Source organism: Prinia subflava, chromosome 3 (assembly GCF_021018805.1).
Source record: "Prinia subflava isolate CZ2003 ecotype Zambia chromosome 3, Cam_Psub_1.2, whole genome shotgun sequence".
Classification (NCBI taxonomy): domain Eukaryota; kingdom Metazoa; phylum Chordata; class Aves; order Passeriformes; family Cisticolidae; genus Prinia; species Prinia subflava.
In genome coordinates this window covers 96,777,756-96,802,495 of record NC_086249.1, presented here as the reverse complement: position 1 = coordinate 96,802,495, position 24,740 = coordinate 96,777,756, and the positions used below count along the sequence as shown (strand labels likewise).

Genomic DNA, 24,740 nt, shown 5'->3' with positions numbered 1-24,740 from the left:
ACGAGCTGGATGAGCACTTAGGTTCATTGAAAACTGGATGAACAGCCAGGCCAAGAGTGTGACAACTGGTGGCACAAAGTCTGGTTGGAGGCTTGGCAGAGGAGTTGGACCAGATGACCTCCAGAGGTTCCTTGCAACCTCGAGTGTTCTGTGATTTTGTGACTGTGATGCTGAAATGTATCCTGGGATAAAATGTGTTAGTGATTCATACTGCTAGCATCAAGAAAGCTTTGCATTCCAGTAACTTAAGGTTTCTTAATGATATGCAAATATACACACTTAAATAACTGATTATGCTGTTAAGAATAATTACAATCTTTCATCATTGAATGATTTAAATATACTGGGCTAGAAGGTTTGGCTTCTTGGAGCTCCTTGGGTTGATGCGAATGAATAAACTTTTGACCTCATTCAGGTATAATCAAGTAATAGTTAATGTGGGCTGCAGTTTATATTCTGGTTTTGATTATCTTGATGCAAACTCAGGTAGCAAGTCATCCATTTATACAGAATTTAGTAATGTGTGGTTTTATAAACTTGAGCTCAGCTATGCCATCTTATTAACGAATTTTAATATTAGGTAACTTTCCTCCTCACGTGCCAATAGAAGTTTGTTTTTTGAGGACAAATGAGTTAAGGGTAGTGGGCTAGACAGTTGGGCTTCTCTCAGTGCCTTATCTATGCTTAGTTTTTAATAAAACTGTTAACAAAGATATAACAATGTTATTTCTATTTCGAATAAGATGCTGACTTTCCCACAATTACTATTTTGGGATGTTTCTTTCTAGCCTGAGGAAATGACCAGATTGAGAAGCCTCAACAGACAACTCCAGATAAATGTTGACTGTACACTGAAAGAAGTTGATCTCCTTCAGTCTAGAGGTATTGAATGGACACTTTATAAAAAACATCATTTGGATATGGTCACAAATTTTAATCTACTGGAGGTTAGGACTGCTCTGCAGAGGGCTCTGGGCAAGTTGGAGCAATGGGCTGAGACCAGCTCTGTGAGGTTCAGCAAGGCCAGGTGCCATGTCCTGCCCTTGTGTCACAACAACCCCAGGCAGAGCCACAGGCTGGGGGCAGAGTGGCTGGGAAGGTGTGTGGAGGAAAAGGAGCTGGGGGTGCTGTGACAGCAGCTGAACATGAGCCAGGTGTGCCCAGGGGCCAGGAAGGCCAATGGCTCCTGGCCTGGATCAGCAATGGTGTGGCAGCAGGGCAGGGCAGGGATTGTCCCCCTGTACTGGGCACTGGTGAGGCCACACCTCAAATGCTGTGTCCAGTTTTGGGCCTCTCACTACAAGAAAGGCACTGAGGGGCTGGAGTGAGTCCAGAGCTGGGGAAGGGCCTGGAGCACAGGTCTGATGGGGAGCACATGGGGGAGCTGGGGCTGTTTGGCCTGGAGAAAAGGAGGCTCTGGGGGACCTTATTGCTCTTTATAATAATGTGAGAGGAGGCTATGGTGAGGTGGAATCTCTTCTCCCTCTCAAGTGACAGATGAGAGGAAACAGCCTCAAGCTGCACTAGGGCAGGTTTAGATTGGATATTAGGACAAGAATTGTCAGGCATTGGAACTGGCTGCCTTGAGAAGTGGTGGAGTTGCCATCCTTGGAGGGATTTAAAGAACCTGTAGGTGCAGTACCTGGGGTTAGTGATTGACTTGGCAGTGCTGGGGTAGTAGTTGGGCTCAATTATCTTTGAGGTCTTTTCCAGCCTGAAGTATCCTATGGTTCTAATATGGCATGTGCTTAAATGTGAATATTTGGAGTTTTTAGAGTTCAATTTATATTAGCAATGACAACTTATCTCTAAAAGGTGGATGTTTTTTCAGTTGCAACCCAATAAACTTGACTTGCTAACACTTCTATTGGCCAGGTTAAATTCCATTAGCAAGAAAGTGGTGACATAAAATGACTTTGTCAAGAACATATAAAATATTACTCCTTTGAGAAGATCCTTTATTTAAAATTTTTACTTTTTGCTGACAAGGGCTGTAGCCAAATAATACAGAACAGAACAACAGGTTGCAACCAAGAGGCTGGCAAACAGACATTTACTAGGGTTTTCAAAAGTCCTTTTGCAACAGAAACTTGTCTTAATAGAATCAAATAGATTAAGATATGCACAGTCCTTTTTTATCAAGGAAGTATCCTGTAGGAAGACATACAGTTCACATGTTTTCACAGCAATACAAAATGTTGAGCTGGAGTTAATTTTTCAATATGGGATTGCCCTGCTAAAAATTACTATGATTGACATAAAACTAAAAATATGCGACAAAACTTGTGAAAAAGCTAAGATATAATGTCATAATAAAAAGATGTATTAAATAAGAAGCCTTTGGATGTTCATATCACTGGCATAGGCATTTAAATAACCTTCAAGTTACACTTTCTTTTCTTTTCTGACAGGAAACTTTGATCCGAAAGCCACATGTAACTTCTATGATAACATAGAGCCCGGTCCTGTTGTGCCACCAAAGCCATATAAAAAAGGTAGGTCAACAAACAGGCATCATCACCAAATCTGCATTGAGTGAGGTTTTTTCTTGTTTAAACAATCACTGTGGTGACAGGAAGCTGCTCTACTTATTTGACTTTTCTCTTTATAATTCAAACTAGGACATTGTCCTGTAAGTGCAGTAATCCTGGCTTTAAGTTATTTTCCTCAGGCAGATTGTTGAAAATGAATGTTCTGTTAATACCACCTTGATTATAAATAGTTATTCCCTATTAGAAAAAATAGCTGAAATAGCCAGTGTGAGATACTATGCTCTGATATGGGAAAACAGCAATCTTTTCCCTGAAAATGTTATGTGTGGTCAGATTTATAATATTGTGTCTCCTCTTGCTGTAGCTAGCATGTACTGCACTTGGTAGTGGAAAAGAGGTAGCTCTTCTGAATCAGTGGTCCTGATTCAGTCTCCCTGACACTCCAAAGTTTGTGAATGAGTTCTGGTTGCTGATAACACTCCAAAAAGGTTTCTGTAGGTGAATTTTGAATTCATATTAGGAGATTTCCCCCCTCTTTTGAAGCAAGTCTTTTACCCCTCAGTGTAATAAAATTACTGCTGTGTGGAAACTCAAAAGAAGGAGGAGGCCTAGAGCTGCTGCTTGTGGCTCAAAGAAAAGATAACACTGGGAGGAGTTCCCTGCATTAGGTGATAGTGTCCAGGAAGGATGTAGCATTGGGTGAGCTGTGGTGTGCAGGCCTGGGGTCACCTTAAATTGCAGTGATCATGCAGTTGATTAAGGAATTGTTAACTTTGTGCTGCTTGAAGAACATTCTCTTAATTACACTGCCATACTTAATGTATTCTTTCAAAGCAAAACAAAGTGCAAAAGTCAAGAGAAATAAGTTATTTTATTTGGCAGTTAGGAAGATAGTGCCTTGTAAGAATTTGTACAACCAGCTTCCAGGTTTTGTCTGCCAGCTTCTTAGAGATCAGTTGTAGGGTTGCTGTACTATATTCAGAGCTTGGATTTTTACATGCAGACATCAAATTTTTTTCTTAAATAATAAATATTGTTTAATATTGAGCTGTTGAAAGCGTGGGCAGACAGACGGGTGTGGGCAGACAAGGGTGTGCTCTGTGCTGCCATCTGGCCAGTCAGTGGAACGCAGTCCAGTGCCCACACTGCCTGGCTTACCAGGAATTTGTTGAGGTCAAGCACTGCTGATGTGACTGTGCAGCTTCTGGGCTAGGGACTGTTTGCATCTAAGCAAAGAGATTACTTTTATTGCCTTTGTTGTTAGCTGAAGACTGAAGTACTATTTGCACTAAGTAGTAGACATCAGCAGTCTGCTGCATTTCTTAGCAGGTGGGGCAGCAACTGCAAATTTCTTGGTGTGCAGTTACAAACTGCAGGCCTTTGTTAAACATAAGTTCACAGATGTTTAGCAGTTGGGTATCTGAGCCATACCTTCTAGGTATGTGTTATTGTTAACAGATATTAACATTTTCTAATGTGTTGTATTCCCACATCCTGGGAGTATTCCTTACTTACAGTAGATAACCTGAGGTGTTGAGGTGGTGTCAGGAGACATGGAAAATTGAGTGTTTCTGTGGCTTAATGTGTGATTTGCATACATACTGATTTTATGAGTGAAAACAGACTTAAATATATCCCTGCCTCAGAGGCACGAGGAAGAATTCTCCTGTTTTGAAATAGGCCTGTCATTTTATTTTTAGATTGTATTCTTTTTCAGCCTGAATAAATGCTAGAAAAATATGTCTTTCATCAGACTGTTTGAAGCAGCTAAGTTAGAAGTAGTTTTCCCCATCAGGTAGAGCAGTGTTATGTAGTTTAAAATTTGGAAATAGACTTCTCTGTGTAAATCTTAACAGGATGGAGCTGCAGTGCCAGGAACAAATTTGTATGTTTTAAGCTATTAAACCTTTGGCAGTATCAGTGACCTAACAGTGGTGAGTGCTCTTCTTGGTCTTCAGGTGTTACAGTTAAGTGACTCTTTACAAAAGTGAAATACTTTAAATATTCAGATTTCACAAGCTGAATTAGAAGTGCTTTAGGAAAAGGTTTCCATGTTCATTTTAAGATAGACTGTTCAATTTGGTGACCTTCCAGTAGTGTGGGCTTGACTGTTAATCCTTGTCTTCTGAAATAAAATGGGGTTTTTTGACTTTTCTTTAGAGCATCAAAACAGCTCCAAACAGACTCCACGAACTCAGCCAAGAGATGAAGACTTTGAAGGGGCCCCATGGAATTGTGGTAGCTGCACCTTTCTAAATCACCCAGCACTAAATCGCTGTGAACAGTGTGAAATGCCACGATACACCTGAAATTCAGGAAGGGGCTGCACTGGGTTGAACACAGGCTCTCAAGCCAACAGCTGTAAGAGAAGGAAACATGGGGAACCTTTCAGTCCATCTGCCTGGCCTTGCCAGTCACCAATCTTCATATTGCAAGTGGTGGGAGTGATGTGTTAGGATGTTTCTGCTTCTGCTGCACTAGAAAATAAATAAATTAAGGGTTAAATTCCTTCCCATTGCAGTGAGCAAAGCAGAAAACGAAACCTGAAAATGTAAAAGGATTAATTTTGAGAAGAATGTATGCAGGAAAGCAAATAACTACTGGTGTTTATTCCTGTGGTTATAGTTACTGCTTAGTGGCTCTAAAAAAAACAACCCAAAACTACTGTTTTGTAAAAGAGAATTATAGGACTCTTAGTAATGGTGTGAAGTGTTACACTTAACCAGAAAAACTGAAGAGCCAGAGCTGACTTAACCTGGCCACAGCTAGCTGGAAAACAAAGGCTCCCTGTGCTTCTAGATTGTAAGCTACTGAAAAAGAAGACAGGTAAATGCAATGATAAATTTTGCAATGTATAAAAAAACAAGGAGAAGGGTATTTGTAATTGCTGCTTTTTTTCAGGGTAACTTATGTCTACAAAAAAATTGCTGTTTGAAATAGTGACCTGAGGTGACTAAATGAGGAATGGTGTGAGTGTTACAGAGAGTATAATCAGAGGTAATTTTTTACAATCCCGTTTGCTTGTACAGTGCTCACCTGGCTGTGTCAACACTGGTAATAAACGGAGAATGAGTTGTACTGCGTTGCAGATGAAAATCCTGCTGCATGCTTTCATTGGGCCGTCGTGTTTCCCAGCTCAAAGGATGCTTTTCTGCACAACCTTCTGAGCCTGCGCTGTGCAGCAGCACAGTGACATGTGCCAGACACAGGCTGCTCCAAATTCTGTTTGGGAGACTTGGGCTCAGCCATGGTTGTGTTTGAGAAGAGTTTGTACTCAGTTCCTTAGGCCTTTTCAGCTTCCAATTTGTGAAGAGTTCATGGTGTTTACAGCACAGAAGGTACTTTGTGCCCCAGATCAAAATTAGCTGAAAGATAATTAATCAGCTCTTTGGTAAAAATTTATTTGCACATTATTAATAAACCAGCCTGTACAAAATAGCAGATGCCAGATCATGAAGAATTACACACTGCATTCTTTCTATTTTGGTCAGGAAATATTTGTCATAGGTTAAAGAACACAAGACTTGCAATTGAAAATCCTGCTGGTACTTCTCTGCCTGTGATACACTGTATTCTAAAGGTGATGTTCAATCTGTCTGAATGCTTCAGGCTGCAGGAATAAAGCACTCGATACTTTGAGATCGAGCTTGGGCTTGGGCAGCTGAATGATTCTGTGACACAACTGTGTGACTGAGTAGGGTGTTCTGTGTACTGGTCAGGGGCTGGTACAGTGCATTCGAGTTTTTATGGTATAACTTCATCACAATTCAGGATGCAGCCAAGCACTTCAGCTGAATTATGGTAATTGTCTGGGTAAAGCAAAATTTGCTATTAAATTTACCATGAGAGTTTTAAATGACTTCATTTTAGGCTGTTCTTAGCTCATGGCAGCCATATCCATATTGTCAATTACCACAGTTCTCTTGATGTGTGATAACATGCTAAGCTGTGGTAGAACAATCATATGTCTGAATCCTTACTTAAAATAAAGCAGCATTTGCAAGTGGTGGGTAGAGATAAACTCATCTTGACTGCATTGCTCAATCTGGTGTCTTCTCTCCCCACAGTTCATAAAGACAACAGTAAGAATGGAACTGTTGATCTTAGATGAGGAACCACTATTTTATCTGGCATTTTTCAATATGTTCTTGCACTAACTAAATCTTCAGGATAATTTTAAATAAGCTAAGAGATCTCCAGTAATCAGTGTGCACCACTGATGAGCAAAATGAAGTCAAAGGCATCAGAGATAGTTTTCCTTCCTTCCTAGTGATTTCCACTGCTGTGGGGGGAGCTCATCACATGTGGAAGGAGGTAAGAAAGTTCCTGTCAATTACTGTCAGCTGAAATTAAAAGGCAGATATTAATTTTGTTAATGTCAGTGGACAGTTTGACAAAACTGAGAACTAGGAAACAGATGAGCAGAAGCATTGCTGTTATCAGCTGTATAATGAATGACTCCAAACAATACCAGTAACTTCATGGCTTTTCTATTCTGATGCCTTTGCCATTGTATTATTTCAATTTTCTGTTCCTTTGTACTTCTGGTGAAGTTCTAGAAGCATTTGTTTTTGCTGGAATTACAAAAAGATAGCAACTGAAGTGACAGTCAATGAATGAGAGTAGGGGTGTCATGCAAAAATACAGTTGTGCCATTTTCAGACAGAATAGATGCTGCTTTCAAAGGAGGAGGTGCAAATATGCATTCAGTCCAAAAATGCCCTGAACTGCAATAACCATACATGGAGACTGGCAAATCTTAGTCCCAGCTTCACCAGAGGAAGAGAAGGAAGGCTGCCACCACAGCAAGATACTGATTGGAAGAGTGAGTGAACGCCGTTAAATTGAAAAGAAGTCCTTTGTACCGATGGTTTTACTCATTTTTTTTCAATTAGTCTCATTTGTTGCTTGTACAAACAAAGAAAACCACCACACCCTTCTGTTCTATTCTTTTACTTGTAAATGCCCATACTCAAATGTTAATAGTAAAGACCTGATATGGTGCTTGAATATTTCTAGTTTATTAGAATGTAATTGTATTTTGAATATTGGAAGATCCATTTTCCCTCTGAAAGCAGATGATACCATTCAAACCCCAACTGAATTGTAGATTATACCAAAAAAGATTGGTTTATGGAATATTTATTGAATGCACCTAAAACCCTAATGTCAGCTGGCATACAAAATGCACTGTATTGTATAAAACTTGTGTGTGTGTGAATGAGAATGTTGGGATGCTGATGCTGTTGTGTTGAGTTAATGCACTACTTGTGTTTTGTTTTTTTCCTTAATGACTGAGCTTTCCCTCAATCATGCTATTACTAGATTGGTAGAGTTTGTAACTGACTTGGACATTCAGTTATTCAAAATGATTTCACTGTTCATTGAAATTTTATAAAGCTTATTTTATATTTACTGTGCTATTAAGATGAATTCCCTTTAATTATAGGATACTACTGTAGTTCTTAAAAGGTTTATTTAGAGTGGGGCTTGTGGAAAATCATTCAGAACATAGTAAACCAGAAGAAATCCTGAACTTTGGATCTACTTTTAATTTGATGTAATTATTAGTCTTGTTTGGGTGAAGAGGGAAGGGGTGGGAAGTCAAGCAAAAGGAAGTACTTTGTAAAATGTAGTCTTAGATCAGATTGAATTGTGTATCTGTGTGTCTGTGGTATGTGTGTGTTTCCCTTGAAAAATGGGAGGTGTGGTGAAAAGGTGTAATAATTCTTAAAAGAGCTGGTCTCAGTACTTTCTGATTATGATATGCTACTGAATCACTTTTTTTTAAAAAAAAACCTCAACTTTTCTCTCAGTTACTTTATCTCTCCCAGCTATACATTTCTCACTTCAATTTCTAAATACTTTTTCAATTTCTAAATACTTTTACATTTAATATTGATTGTAAAATCCCTTGAAACAGAAATAGAAATACTTGAAATGGGGACAAAATAAAACCAATAAAGAATGTTTTTAAAAAGAATGTGAGAATATTAAATATGTTAAAAACAAGCTTGTCATCAGGATGATAGTTCTTTTAAAATCCAGTGGTGTACCCTAGAATGTGAACATGACTATCCTGATGAGAAGTGGATGGTTGGACATAAACGATTCAACAGCCAATTTGGTAGCACAGAATTGATGTGCTCTGCACTGCAGTGACTCCAAATCCCACAAGGAAGGAAGACATGCACAGATATCACATCTCACAGTCAGTACTGTCTCTGTGTGCAGCTGCATTTGTTTGCGTTTCAAAGTGTCGATCTTACACGAACCCAGACATGGTTTTGCCACATTTCTTCAGTTGGGGCTTTCATTGCTGTTTATGTCCATAAATGCAGATATTTTTCTTGGAATAATCAGAAATCAATGGAGTTAATGCAATATTATAATCCTGGATTTCCGGTATCTTTGAAACCAATTTTAAAAAACTGTGTTCTTTAAACTTATTTATTTATGGTGGCACCAGTGTATCTAATCCATACTTCCTGCTGTGTGAAACCCTGTTAAATTTTTTCATTAAAAAAAGAAGACACGATCTTGTTTAATCCTGTATATATGGTGTCTACATTCTGGATTTGTGTATGCTGTGAATGAACTTATTACTAAGAGATGAAATTGTATAAAAGCATTCAGAGGCTATGCATGCATGGTACCTCCAGAAAGTGCATACTCCAAGTTGCAGATTCCTGCAAAAATAAATTAATAAAACTAAGCAAACATCACATCCTGCATTTGTTCTTGTATGTAGTAGGAAACATTTTTAAATTACAGCCTTTTTTGGCCTTCATAGCCTGATTGTTTCTGGTCTCCTACTTGGACCTGTAGCTATAGCAAGTTTGTTTCAGGGCTTTTGGGGTTTTTGTTTTGGTGATCATTAGGCACTTGCTGAATATTGAACTGGGGTCCAAATCCTGTTCCCATGGATGTGAATGAGCAGGAATCCCATTTTAGATGATGGATATTCTGTGCAGCTTCTGGTTGGAAACAAGACACAGCTCGTTCAGAGTGCGAGGCTGACCTTAGCACTTCTCCCCTACCTCTGAGGGGAAGGTTGTTCTGGAGGAGTGGCTTTACCTGCTGCAGCCTGGCTGATGGGCTGGATCCCTGCTGCTCAGCAGCACCCCGGGGCTGCACTCCTGCTGCTGCTTTAACCTCTTGGAAGGGCACTGCCCAGGGAGAGGGTGGAGAGGTGCAAGTGCACAAATCCGAGTGCAGGCACGTTCTAGGGCTGCTCTTCCTCTCCTCAATGGCATCAGCTCCCACAGCTCGGACCTCGGGAGCTGCGGAGCTGCGCCCCGGCCGCGCTCTGCTCACACACACCGAGGGTCCCTGGGCGCCTTCTGCTGACAAACCTGCTGCACTTCAGCCAGGAAACAGGTAAGAATTTCATGTTGCTTTCCTTTTGCCAAGCTGAAGTCATCACAGTTTCAGGAGAGGTTTGTATTTTAATTAAGCATTTGATTTTTGTTGCTTGAGAGATCTTTGCAGTTGAAACTGATGTTAAAAAAAAGAGCTATGGTTCCTGTCAAGTGTATTGACAGGTCTAACAACAAGTGGTCACCATTTCTTGTTGTTTCCTTGAGGTCATGAGGAGGAGGATCTGCCTGAATTGCAAAAAACTGGTTGATTAATTCCTCAGAATTACTTTTTTTTTGGCAGCAGTGAACCATGTGTTAAACCTGTGGCTCTTTGAGAGATGGTTTGTCCTGTGGTCTGCTGAGTACTCCTGGAATTTAGTGCTGCTGCTTCTAGTCAGGATAGTCCATGCTGTGATGAGAGGTGCTGTGTATTCTTTATTGCACCATTCTGGTGCAATACAACAATCTCTGGTTGTAAATGCACTTTTTGGAAGGAAGTGATTGATACCTGATTTTGTCTGAACAGCTGGACTCGAAGTGTTGCATACTCAATGGGTCACCTGATTTATTTTGTGGAACCCTTGTGAAGTTGTTATTGTAACTTTGTTGCAATAATTTTTAGCTAAAAGGTCAAGGCTAAATTTTGACACATTCCAGTCTGACAGTAAAGCCAGGCCAGATAATGTAAAAGCCTTTTTCAGAGGTGCCATTCTGCTTCAGAAAATATTCTGTTTCTCTAGAAAACAGCAATGTATTGAGTTAAACAAAACACACAAAAAAACCCCAAACCTGCAGGTAATTTTCCACATAGGCAAGGCTTATAACCTTGCAAGTATTTGCTGCTTTTGCACGCTCCATTTTGAAGATACAAATTTGTTGTCTCTTCTTCCTTAAGTTAACAAAATCTCTCTTGCCAGGTTTGCTTATGAAGACGATATGGTTTGTTACTGCTTAGGAAACTAAACCATAAAACCTGGGAATGAAAGATGTGCAATGCAGGTGCTGCTTTGCTTTTGACTAAATGCTTCTTATTTTTTTGGAGGAGTTTTAAGAAAAGTGTAGGGAAAATATGGAATACTTCAGGAAAAAACCTGCTAGGTGAGGAAAGTTTTCATAGGTTTGAATGTGATATTCTGATTCCAGACTGGTACAGCCCAACAGTGTGTTGTGCAGTTGGTGCCAAATTCCGGCATTGGTTACAGTGATGGCAAACTCACAGCTCAAATACCCATCCCAAACTCTCAGTGGCTTTCTGCTGGATTGTTCTAAAGTGTCCCAAACCAGTGTTGCAGGTTTCAGGCTTGGGGGATAATGTAATATTTCATTTCACGTGAAATAATTACTCTCTACTTTTGAGCCATTCAGTTAAATCTAATTATTTTCCAAACAGGAGTTGCTTTTGTCAATACCATGTGTGCTGGAGAGTGCCGGGTGTGGCTGCCCACAGTCAGATCCACGTGGAGGAGCCCTGGCCCCCAAGGACAGGGGAGTGACAGTCAGACACACTTTCCTGGTGGATAATGGGAGTAAGCAGGGTCTGAGAAAGCTTTAGAGAAGGACTTGAGCTTTATGGGAGCTTGTGAATCCTTCCCTCTGAGTTTCTGTATATGCCTTACTTTGCTTCATGCTGAGAGCTGTGGTGGTGGAGAACCTTGGGTGACTTTAATCACCATGGATCCTGAAACCTCATGGATTGGTTACTGTTCCAGGTAAGTGATTTTACATTTCCCCCAACCCCCATTTGTCTCAAAACCGATTGTTCATAAGCCAAACAGACATCCTTTTGCCTTTTTACCTTTTTTTTTTGACCGATAATGTTGTATGAGTATGAAGCTGTCCCTGATGATCATCCTCCAACTTCTGAAAATTTCAAAGCTGCAATGAGTAGGTGATGAGCTGTGTGTACGTTCACACTCTTCCTCACAACACTGGTACCTCAGGTCAGTGTTGTATCACACAGAAAGAACTGGATAAATACTCTGAATCAATGGAGCACGTCTTAAAACCCATGTTATTTGTTATTTTGTAATTTACTGCAGGTTTTAGTGTTCTTTTCAATGAAACTGAGAAGCAGACTGGCTCCTTTGATGCTGGTGCCATTTTAAGAAAGTCAAGCCAATTCTGGGAGTAAGAATTGTTACCTCCAGTGAAACAGCAGCTGCCAGTAAAATTTACATACTTTGTGTTGTACACCGAAGTGAGATATTTGAAATAGATTTTGTTTTTAAAATGTGTAAGTTGGACTTAGCTTTTTATTTAATCACTCATGTGATCAGTGATATACATGCACAACATTAATCTAGCAGTCTGTGCATCACAATGATAAAACTGAGATCCATGATTCAAAAGAATGATGCAAAATCCTTTTTATTTTCCACTACAGCACTGTTAAACTTGCCAGACAAGCTAGCATGTGCCCTTTATGTCCTTTAAATGTTCTGTCAGGTTTTCCCAATTGCTCATCTTTCATTACTAATCCAAAATGAAATATATCCTGCTTTGGCCAAGGAGGCTCCCCATATATTTGATGGCTCCTTCGCCAAGGTTATCTGATGGATAGCAAAATTTTTCCAAATTAACAGCAGTTCTTGATGCAAATGTTCACCTGCTGAGCATCACCTTCTCTCCAGCAGCACTTCTGTAAATGGAGTAGACTCTTAAAAGTGACAAAATCAAAATAGATGAACTATGAACATTTAAAGTCAGCTCTTGAGTGTTGAACAGCTGTGTGCAGGCAGGATATGTCATGAAAAATAACCATTATTGAAACATTCTGAGGTGGTCATCTGGAATGGCAGCTGATGCCATTCATATCTCAGTGCAAGGGACACTGTTCATGTAGAACTTCAAGTTCTCTCTGAGTTTAATACTAAAAACAATTAATTGTATCAATGTGCTTTCTTTCCTGGTGCTAGTTAATTCCTAAGTTTGAGTTTTTCCCTTCCAGTGAGGCTGAGGTGCAAAGCCCTAGCATTTCTGATTTGTTATTGTGTCTGGTTTTTTAAAATAAATTCTCTGTAGGAATTCAGCTCTCTCTCATGGGAGGCTGACTGTTTCAAATCCAGCTGTATTCTCGGTGTGGGGCTGAGAAACCATGGTCACTCTGTTCTTGCCTTTTGATCTTCCTGATCAGTGGTTATGCTGAGACTCACTCCAGGCATCTGAGTCACCATCTCTGAGGACTCCCATGTCCGGGTGCCCTCTCCAGATAAATTCCCCCTCACTGGGGATGAACTGGCGTTGTCGTGTTGCATTGACAGGATATCCACACTGCTGGGGCTGTGGAAGATCAGATGGTGGGGATCTGAGCTGGACTCCTGGATCAGGGTGGGGGATACCCTACCACGGTGCAGGAGGCCAGAAAGCCTTTGGAGGAGCACTCAAGTGCACACAGCAGAGGTGGCAGCAGCAGGGGAAGGGAGAGGCTGGGCTGCTCCCTGGGACTCCCTGCAGCCGGGGCAGCCTCGCTGGGTGTCTGCGTGCTCCCCCCTGTGCAGGATCCCGTGAGAGGATCATACCCACGGCAGCACAGCAAGAGCAGGCTGCTATGCTAAATACAGCTACACTGTTTAAGTATTCTGGTGAGACTCAATCATCTCTGCACCCGGGAGTGAAATACAGATGTTTTCATGAGCTAGAAAAAGCACAAAGTGTGTGGAATTCCCACGTGGTTATGCTTGTCTTTAAAAATGAAAGCGAGTTTATTGCAGCAATAAATGCAGAGTGTGTAAATGTTTCCCAGTAGTTTTCAAAGCTGTTTCTTAAAACTGGAAGTGAAAGATAACCACTTTGCTCGTTTTCCAGCTCGCAAATTCTACTGCCATCAAATTTGTTCTAGAAAAGAAACTGTTTGGAAAGAAATTCTCTGCCCTGACAAGTGAGGGACCTGTTCCATATCCAGTGGAATAACTTACTGTCTTCCAGATATTAATTTTGTCTTGTCTGGGTTTTTCTAGCTTCTGCAGATATTCAGATCGTTTTAAGGTCATGTTCTTTTTCAGCTATCACATTTTCCACCTGCCTTTGCAGACAAAGGCCTCTCTGGGCTCCTGCAGGTCACTGCCTGTGACAGACACACTTGTGTGACTTGGATGTGTGTGGTGCACCATTGTGCCACTTTCATATGGGAAGGGGTTGACACTTGTGCTGTGCCATTAGGATTCAGAAATCCCAGCACCCTCAAACACGGCCTCTGCTCATGGTCTTGCTCCCTTCTCAGGGCATCTGCTTCTCTGTCTCTGATTTTGGGGCAGCCAATCTGAACTACTCTTTTTGAAACTGTGCACATTTAAGAGTTTAGTGACAGAATTTGTGAAGAACTACATCCAGTTGCTATTTTTATTTCTAATAATCAGTATTCAGGTGTGAGAAGAGTAAGGTGATAGTGCGGAACATCAAGAGAAAGATGTGTTAGTACCTTGGTGTGGTTACTTACATTAAATACTGTGTTCAAGACATTGGGATTAAATTCTGCTGGTAGTGGTTATCTTTGCAGGTGGGTCCAGGAAAGCAGAGTAGAGGGAGACAATCAGTTCCCTGGACCTGCTGGCCACTCCTCTTTGATACAGCCCAGGACACCATTTGTTTTCTGGGCTACAAGTGCTCATGACCAGCTCAAGGCCAGCCCCTCATCCAGCAGCACCCCCAGGTCCTTCTCTGCAGTGCTGCTCTCAGTGAGATCTTCTAGTCTGTGCTGCTGCCTGGGATTGCCCAGGCCAGGCACAGCACCAGCACTTGAGCTTGTTAAACCCCATGAGATTCCCATGGTCCCCCTTCTCAAGCTTGTCCAGGTCCCTCTGGATGCCCTCCCATCCTTCAGGTGTGTCACCTGCAAACAGGGGTAACACCAAGGGTACACTGGGGAGGCACTTGATCACCAAGTTTGCCATAATTATCACTGTGGCAATGGTACCCTTATTTTATTGCCCTCTTCCCAAAAGCCATGAAAAAGGGTCACATTTGGGCATTGTCCAAATGCCTGTGAAACACTGACAGCCCTGGGCCATCCACCACCTCTCCAGGATGTCTGGTCCAGGTTTTGACCACCCTTTCACTAAAGAAATGCTTCCTAATCCGCAGTCTAAATCTCCCTGGTGCAGTTTTGAACTGTTTCCACTGACATGTCAGTGTCCACAGGGAGCTGCAGGACCCAAGTAACTATCAGTAAGAGATTTCTTGAGTTGGAAAGGGCTTGCAAGAGTCCAGAGATTTACCTGGACAAAGTGATCTAAAGGAATTGAAGCCCCAGAGATGAACTCAAACAATCTGCTCTGCAGCATCCCCCGGCTTCTGAAGGTGTCTAAAACCAATCAGCACTTCTGCTTGTGTCCAAACACTTGATCCTGCATCCAAATAAGCCAGAATGGCCTGGAAAAATTGGTGGAGGGTGGTGTGAGTGCCTCAAGAAATCTGATCATTGTGATTTTTGTGTAACAGCCTAAAAGTCAGGTAGAGGAGGATAGAGCAACTGCACTTGTTAACTTCTTGTTCAGTTCTAGCTGCAGAGAAACCAACATTTCACCTTCTGGGAATTGGCTTCTGGTGCTTATAGTGTGTGTAGTGTTTGCATTCTCAGACTGAGAACACAAGAGACTGAGACTGCAGTGGGCATTAATCTGGGAGCCACCCCTGGCCACTGCTAAGGTCCTTGCCAATATTTGCCTGTAACACCAAGGCTGCCACTCAGCCAAAGCTTTCCATTCCAAATCCTGGCAAACCCACACAGTATAAGGGTAAATTTCTGGAATATGACAAAGTTCACCACGATCATGTCATTGTATGGAATAAATTTAGATCCAGAAACAGGCACTGTATGTGTGGGGCTCTCAGGGTGATGTCCTCTCTTCCTAGGGGTTTAGTGGTCAGTTTTACTATTTTCATGAGGATCCACATGCCACAATCCCTGTGCTGAGCAAACCTGCTGATACCATCTGTCCTTTGCTAGATGCAGTGACATTACCAAGTACAGACATGCTCAGCATCCTTCTCTGGAGGTCAGCGCCGTGCTGCTGTGTCACTTGTTAAAGCTGAGATAAGCCATAAGCCCAAGGAATGCCTGGAAAGCTTTTCTTTCCCTCTCTCCCAGACACTCATCAAACAGTTCCATTAATCCTGGGCTGGGATAATGAGATGGTTCCTCTCCTAACAAAACTAGGGAAGGAAGCTATTTTTGAGCAGTTAAGGAGCTGACCTTCAAGAGGATAACACAGAAGCCAACGCAGAGTGTTGCTGCTGCCCCGCTGGAAGGGGTGAGGCACAGGAACAAACACTGCACTGGCCCAGTGTCACACACCATGAGCTGAACCCAAACCTGCCACAGCCCCAGCGTGACCCCAGCCAGGACATCGGGCACCCAGAAAATGCCATCACTGCTTTCCTGATCAGTCCCACACAGCAAAATTTACACTGCACAGTCTTCATCTCAGTGCAAGCTACTGGACAGCTGCTGAGGGAAATCGCTGTGGGCAAGTCATAGTTCATGGTTAAAAACACCTACATCAACTTCGGGGTGGTATTAGAAAAATCCACTCTAACAAATGCCAATATAATGTGAATTAACTACTTTAGAGAACTACAGGATTATAGAACATCCTGAGTTGGCAGGGACCCACAAGGATCATCCAAGTCTAGTTTCTTATGATTTATAGATGTTACCTGATTAAAGAAAAGGTTCAGTATACATAATACAAACCTTGAAAATAAAGGAAAACATCCTTTGCTACATCAAAATTAGAAATTACCATTATTCGTGTACTGAAGTAAAAGAAAGCATGACCCCCTTTGTGGACAGATGAAATATGCCTAGCTGATCATTACCATTTTTCATGAAATTAAAATAGGTAAATGGAAAATCTTAATAAATATAGGAGAGCAAAGTAAAAGATGTTTGCCTTGAGTCCATTCAAATTAAGTTATCCCCACACTGGATATGCCTCAACTCACCCAAAAGCAGCTGTGAAACTGCTGGGACTGAGCCTGTGTAGAGCAGCCCTAATTGAACTATTACTTTGTTAGTTCAGGAGTTTATGCTCACAAGAAATCATGTCTCCAGTATTAATGCAATGGCATTTTCACACTGAAACAGAGCCTCCTGCACAAAATTGATTCCATTAAAATTCTTTGGCTAAGGTACAAGGAGAAGGTTTCAAAACCAAGATACAAAGAGAAATAAAAAATCTGCCTCCCCCCAAAACTTCTGCAAGAATCCAGTTTGTCACAGGCATGCCCTCAGTATAACTGCCCCAAATTAGAGCCTTGGGGTAAATAAAACAACAGTCTCAAAGGTCTTAATAGTATTTAGTTTTGTGTTATCTGAAGATATCTGAATTTAGGATATTCATGTAATTCTGCCTGAAACAACTTAGAACACAAGCAAAACATTTACTGAGAGCTGCCTGGTGCTGATTGGGATGGGTGACACCCCCGACATGCTTTACAGGAATATTTATGGGAATGCAATGAGCACAGTGTCCAGCAGTCAGTGTTCCACGTGCATTCCTGGAATGTCTGAACTGCAGCACTTACAGAGATTACACACAGAGTGAAAAGGTATTAGCCTGGAACACGCAGGTCTATTTATTTATAGAAGCCAATTTTATTTAACAGGAAAATATGGAATAAATCAGCTCTGATATTAATGCAAGTTCTGATTTTCAGCACCAAAGCACCTTTGCAATAATGGAAATTCAGGGAAGAGTATTAATGGGAAAAGTCTCTTTGGTTCATGTGCTCAGTTCTCTTTTCAATAAGAAAAAGAGGTTTTTTTGTCCACATCTTCTACAGATTTCAGTGCTTCCTTTTCATTCTATTTGTTTTCTGTTTTGACAGCTTGGACTGTGTACATTAAGAAAGGCAGCAAAATTTGGTGCCAAAACACAAAGGTTACTTTCTCTTGTAAACATAATGAAATTTAGAGCAAGGCTGAATATCATCAATGTAAACAGCAAATACCTACAAGTCCATTTATTGTCTCTTTCATCCTGACAGGAATAATTACTGTTTAAAGCTCTCTACCTGAAGACCTGTAATCTTTAGAAATCATCAACAGAAATAAACATACCTTTCAAAATTGAGAAGAAATGAAACTGTACAACTTAAATTTTCCTCCCTTTCTCTGGCAAAACCTGTCAATAGTACAAGATGCAGCAGTTGTCTGATTAAAAGAGAAAAAAACCCTTTTTTTTCCCTAAGAGACAAAATCTTCAGAGCAGATTCTATGTAAATTACAGACATTAGAGACTGGAAGAATATAAAAGATGCTGGGGTTGAATTTCAGGTTCACTGTAACTCTCTTTTACTGCAGCTCACAGAATGATTAAAGCAGACACTCAGCACAAAGCCCTTGTCAAAGAAAACCCTTATCTGCAGGGAAAGTTTGTAATTATTTTTTTCAAAGAAAGCCTGAATACCATATCTATTAACTGGGGCACCAAAACCTGAAATAAAAACAACTGAATAAATTATAGACACCATGCTATTTTTAACATCCCAATCATCTTTTACCTACAAAAAAGAAGAACCATTGGGGGCAGGTGTTTTGGGGTGTTGGGCTTTTATTTATTTTCTTTTTTCTGATCTTCACAACTCCCCAAGATAACACAGAATTAATTTAGCCAGTTTAGCCTTGCTTTATGCACAGGATCAGGGTGGAGCTGTTTGCTGGTGCCTCACCAGGTACAGCCAAACAGAGTTTGGGGTCTGACCCAAACTGCTCAGCCCTTCAGAGCACATTCCCCTCAATCTCACTCACAGTCAGCTTTTCTAGGAAATTTATTATGAACTATCATGGTGTTAATTTAGCATTCCCTAAACAATGCTTGGGTTTTACCCCAACACAATCATTTAGTCTCTTTTGAGGGAAAGGGTTATCTGGAGCAGTTTATCATGATCTTGGTAGCTATCAGAGTAAAAACTGAAATGAAATTGTAAAGCATAACAAGATGGAAGGCTTAACTTGGAGATGTTCTTGTTCTTTATGTCCTACTGTGTGTTTAATATTCAAAGAAAGTATTGTATTCCTCATGAAGCAATAGAAGAAAAAAGGGGGCTAAGAAAAAGTACTCATAAAGCAGAAAGGGCACTGAAATGAGATACTGAAAAGGGGATGGAGTTGTTTGGGGGTTTTAAGCATTTAAGTTTAAACTGTAATTAAACAGGAGGCTGGCTGGCAAGCTAATACAGAGAGGTTGTAAAATAAACATTGCACAACGGGCATTTTGGCTGCTGCTGCTGCAACAGGGCTGCACATTGTCCTTTGGCAAGAGGATCCGTGTGGGAAACCCAGGAGGGAACACTCCCAGCCCTGAAAACCCTCACTCAAATGCAGAGCTTGTCAAGTTCCCTCAGGGGAGAGAGAAAATTTTAGCCATCAGGACGGTATTTGTTTTCTTTTACAGAGTTTATTTATACAAAGTCCTACATGTAAGGACCATGAATTTTACATAAAATTGTAATCAAAGGAGTCACAAATGTGCTAATGGCGCAATGCTGGGTAATGATTAACAGAAAAGCCAAAGTAAATTAATAAATTATTTGTTAGGCTAGAAAAATAAGCTTCTTTTCAAACACAAAGGATGAAGTCTGAACCCTCACAGACATCAGAAACATCAGGCTTGTTGTCTGACAGCTGGAACTGTTCTTCCTTACGTACTACAGGAACTAATGGTTTTCCAAAAATAAATGCACACTGTGATCTTGAGTGACAAATATGTAGCTTTTGAGGGTGATAAAAGTCCTCAGCTTTTCAGGGCTCTTCTATCTGATTCTATCAGATTCGAATACTGACCTGCTTGTGCCTTTCAAAGGATAAATATAGCATAGAAATCAATACCGAGATACAGAAATTTTTGGTACCTTTCCCATTATTGATTAAATCCCTTTCAGAATTTAAGGCAATGAAACATTTATTACTTTTTCAAACTCCTCTTTCTTTTTTTTCTCTGAAAAATTCTTCCTCCAGTTTTGCCACCCTGTCCTTACATTTACTGGTTTCACTTTGCTTCAGGCTCTCCGTATTTGTATTTCAAAGAGCCAGTGATGTGAGATACACACTGAGATTTCCCCTACTTCTATTTGATCTGTCTATTTTTACCACATCTCCTGAAAGGTCTTAAGAGGCTGCTGTACTGGATCTGCATATTCATTGTTCTCGTTCATCAAGGAACTCAGACCTCCAGTCCCTCCTGGGGAGAAGGAAGAAGCATGCAAATTGTTCAAAGTTGATTTTTTATTCTGGAAACACACACCTACTTCTTTCTCACTGAAGCTGATGATAATGTTAAAATGTAGTTAAAATCCTTTTCTGAATGAAGACATTTCCCTGAATCAGAGCTATTACATCCAGCACTTTGTCTCAGGTATTAATTTTTTTTTTTTCATTTGCCTGTCCTTAAGGAAAAAATGCACTGTCAGGGAAAACTAAAATCCTTTCCTGTCCTTCAGCTAAAAGATGGGAAAAGCACAAGATGAAATACAACAAAAGCAATGACAAGACATATTTTAATTTACACATATTTATTTAACTCATGATTAAATTATAAATAAAATAATGATAAACTATTCCTTTATAGATTTTAAAATTATGTTCTTAAGCTATCAAATGACATCAATGGTTTTGTTTCGTTGCAAAATCAAATTTCAAATAGAGATACAGCAGCAGATACCAGCAGAGATGCCTTTGCTTTAAAATCCAGCTTTATTCCATAGAAAAGATTCATCAGTGTTTCAGTGCTGGGGGAAAGGAGCTTATAAATTGTCAGGAAATCTGTGATGTATCTTGTAGAATTTAAAGTCATGGAATCATAGAGTGGTTTAGGTTGAAAGAGGCCTTAAAGGTCATCCACTTCCAACCCTCCTGCCCTGGGCAGGGACACCTTTCACTACCCCAGGTTGCTCAGGGCCCCTCCAGCCTGGCCTTGGACACTTCCAGGGATGTGGCACCCACAGCTTCTCTGGGAAACCTGTGCAGTGCCTCACCACCCTCACAGTAAAGAATTTCTTCCTAGCATCTGCTCTAAACCTGCCTTTTTTGACTTTAAAACCATTGCTCTTTGTCCTGTTGCTCTGTCCTCATATAAAATGTTCCTCCCCCTCCTTTTCATAAGCCCACTTAAGATATTGGAATGCCACCCTGAAGCCTCCCTGATCCTTTTCTTCTCCAGGCTGAAAAGCCAATAACTTTCTTCCTCTTAAAATCAAAGTAAAACTTTTTCTGAGTTGCATTTACTAAGAACACAACAAGAAAAAAATTGGGGGTGTAACCAAACGATGTCTCCTACCCTCACTGCATTATTCCTGAAGAACTCTTAGGGGTGGGTGGTTTTCAGCAGCTGCCCAGGGCACACCCGACCCCCACAGGGTGTCAGGGAAGGGAAAGAGGCAAACCCTGCGGCACGGCAGCTTCTCTGCCTTCACAGATCGATTCAGCTGTGACAGCTACACCCAGCCCAAGGGGTTTATCTCTGCTCAAGGGCCCCAGGGGGCAGCTGTGACAACCTGGGCCATCTTCAGAATACCCTGTGACTCAGAGGATTGCATCACTGCACTGCCAAATTCCCTGCCCTGGAGGAGAATTTGACCATGAATAACGTGGGCACTCTGGGGACTTGGAGCAGCCACCACTGGGCAGACCCAGAGGAGGACCAGACCTTCTGCAAAAGGACCCTGCTTCTGACAAAACTGCATCCATCCCTTCAGCAGTTCTGCAGCCACCACCCTGACCACCATCTCTCCTGCTGGTTTACTTTCAAACCAGCCAAGCCAGAGGGAAAAGGAAACAAGGCAAGAGGCACCACATCCACACAAAGCATTGCTGAGCCAGGACAGCCTAAGCCAGTAGCAGTCGCCCCTGTTCTGAAAAGGAAATCTCTTGGAACTCTGGAGGCTGAAAATTTCAGGCTTTCTGTTCTAAAAGGTGCTGACCCTCAAGCAAGATCTGCATTTGACTTGAGGCTGTGGAACAGGCTTCCAAAATTGAGTGATGGCACTGGGGTTGTGGGTGTGTAGTTTGAATAGTATTATGATCTCACAGGGTGAAAAACTTAGACCTAAGATTTTAGTCTATAGTAATATATATGGGGCAAGATGGAGGATTTTGGGCGTTGTCTAAGTCCTCCTTCTTCACCTCCTTCTTGGTTATGGGTATTTTTTTCTAATTGGGTGGAAAAGGTCCTCATTGTGGGCCTTGGGTAGTCAATTATTGGGTCAAAAATATAAAGAATATAGGTGTAATCTCATTATTGGGTGATTAGTGCTTAAAAAACCTTGGAAAGAGTTAGAGGCATCCATTTTACCTCCATTTCCTGACTTGCTAGTTAGAGCTCACGACTCGTGAGGCTGCAATCTAGGTAAGATGTTTATAGTTAATAAACATCTAAGTTTGAGCGTGAACTTCGTCTCTCATGCTATTAATCCCGACCTTGGCAGAAAAGAGGCCAGAACCATCACAGAAACCCAAGCCCAGGCGTGCCTGCACAGTGCCTGAGGAGGAGCAGGAGGAAGGCAGCCCCTCAGGGAAGGGGAGCAGGGCTGCCCTGCACCCGCCGTGGCCAGCGCACGGTGAAGGACACGCTCGGCATCCACGGCTCCAACCCCGCTCCTGGGGGAGAGAATCACACACACACCCACATCTACCAGTCCAGACACTGGGGGAGGAGAGCTTTGGCCTCACAGCTGAGCTGGTGGTGGACAAGGCCATGGAGATGAAGAACATGGGGGTGTCTGTGGAGGGAACATTAAACCACACCCTGCTTGTGCCTGGTGCTGAAGATGCTGCAGATCCAGCCCGAGAAGGACACCACCGTGGAGTTCATGAAGAAGGAGGACATAAGAACATCTGAATGCTTGGAGCACTGTACATGGGGCTGGCAGGCACTGCCACAGACTGCTACAGGTACCTGGAACCTCTGCACAATGACTATTGGAAAATAAAACTTCAGAACAGGGGTGGGGAATTGTAGCTGATGCACATGGATGCATTTATTGATGAGCTGATCCATATGTGTGATATTGTCCTGCCTCAACTGCAGAAATGGTACATTCTGGAAGGAGATAAGGAACTTGAGCCTTGTGTTAGTGCTCTGGAAGAAGATATGGATGATGCAGAATCCAGTGAGGAGGAGGAAGAGGAAGATGAAAAGCTGGAATGAATCCCATCTCTGGACGACTGCAGGAGAGGATTCAGGGACCTGTACAAACCTGCAGATCTCCAGTGGCGCAGTACAGGTGGAGCTGGAGCAGGTGTACAAGAAGGCACAGCCACTCTTCAAAGAGAAGCAGCCCCTTGCTGTGCCAGGAGAGGCATCACAGCAAAAACCCCAGATGGGGCAGGAGCAGGTGCCAGGAGAGGTGGCACAGATCAAGATCTAAATCTGCAGCACATCATCACAGTCACAGACACAATCCACTGTGACACTCCCTGCCCTGGGGGAAGTACTGAACCTTCCTGCCTGGCTCTGACCATGTATAATCCGGGTGCTCTGGGGCTTGGAACAGCCACAGCCACTGGACAGATCCAGAGGAGGACCCAAAGTTCCACAGGAGGACCAGTCCTTCCACAGCACCACTGCTTTCAACAAGACTGCTGTCAACGACTGAGAGAGAGGGGGAAGACTGATTGGTGATCAGAATCTATTCTTTACTGTCAGCTACATATGCTTATATACCATTCTAGGAAAGCTATAATTTTTTACTACAATGATTAGGTTAAACATCACACAAGCAAACTTATACATTTAGCAACATCTTTTGCTTGCAGAGGTTGATTCAATCTTCTTTTCCTGTCTCCAGCCTTGATCCAATCTTTTTGTAATCTTCACAGCTCTGTTTGTTCTTGCCAAGGTATCTTGGTTATCAAACTGGCTATGCTAATTAAATCCACATCCTGTGTCCACAGACTGCACCCATCACTTCACCAGGACTGCAGCCACCACCCTCACCCTGATCAACAGGGTGCCAGGCTGGACTCTGACTTTGTGGGTTTAAATCAGCTTTTCTGTATCATTGCATGCATTCTAATTCTATTATATTGTAACTCTGACCTGAAATCTCAAGGTATTTGTAAGGGGTCCATTTCTTCCACAGGTCTACTTTCAAACCAGCACATTTAGTTATGAGAAGGAACACGTCCTTGGCACTGCCAAGCTGCTCCTACTACTGAGGAAAATAAGGATAAGACGTCTTGTCTTGATCCCCATTCACAGTCTTGGTAACTACTGGGATAAACATTGCAATAGATCTACTCATGGCCCAGTCAAAACCTAGTCCACATCCCCAAAATTCCTCATTTATCCCCACTTTCAGTCCTAAGTTTCAGTGTTTGAAAATAATCAAAGAAGTTATTCAGATATAAATTTGGTTACTTATAAGAAAAGAAGACCTGAGCAAATCCCAAAGACATTAAGAGACACAGTCAAGAGCCCACTACAAAATATTTATCCTGAAGGTCCTATGTAAACATCACTTGTGTGATTTTAAATGACTAATCAGGGCTTGGAATAGAAATGTTCTCAGCAGAAGTTTTTTCTAAGCAGCAATTAAATTCTGGGGTTTTAACTGCCTTTGGGGTATTTTAGACAAGCTTTGCTCATTAGCCCCATCAGGAGCAGCAGGAACAGAATGAAGGTTATTTTGAAACCAAAATGATCATGCAAGGAAAAGCACACTGGCTCAAAACCTAATCTGGAGCTGATGGCTCATCACAGTTAATAGGTAATAGATCTGTGACAGAATATAAATAATACAAGTCCCACCATGCAGTCTGGAAAGCACAACAATTGCCAGGAGTTTATGTATTCATCCACCTACTCACATTTTGATTTTAGAATAATTTGTGAACTTCTTGCATTCTAATAAGGAACTGCTGTATTCACTTTTCTGTGCACCCACCAGA

General features: G+C 41.6%; 1 protein-coding gene and 1 pseudogene across 3 annotated transcripts in view; both read left to right on the top strand.

Annotated features, from left to right (window-relative positions):
* Nucleotides 1-9,217, top strand: part of TAB3 (TGF-beta activated kinase 1 (MAP3K7) binding protein 3) — a 44,270-nt gene extending 35,053 nt beyond the window's left edge. For 2 of the 3 annotated variants that reach the window (XM_063392993.1, XM_063392992.1), the window contains 3 exons: nucleotides 789-882; nucleotides 2,412-2,495; nucleotides 4,653-9,217. In XM_063392993.1, coding sequence (XP_063249063.1) covers nucleotides 789-882; nucleotides 2,412-2,495; nucleotides 4,653-4,801 — 327 coding nt within the window. In that variant the 3' untranslated portion in view covers nucleotides 4,802-9,217. Of the gene's footprint in view, nucleotides 1-788; nucleotides 883-2,411; nucleotides 2,496-4,652 lie in introns of those variants that run through there. The other variant, XR_010079750.1, reaches the window with a different exon arrangement.
* A 12,717-nt stretch (nucleotides 9,218-21,934) lies between these two features.
* On the top strand, nucleotides 21,935-23,802 carry LOC134548549 (pre-mRNA-splicing factor 38A-like; annotated as a pseudogene).
* Nucleotides 23,803-24,740: the final 938 nt, after the last annotated feature.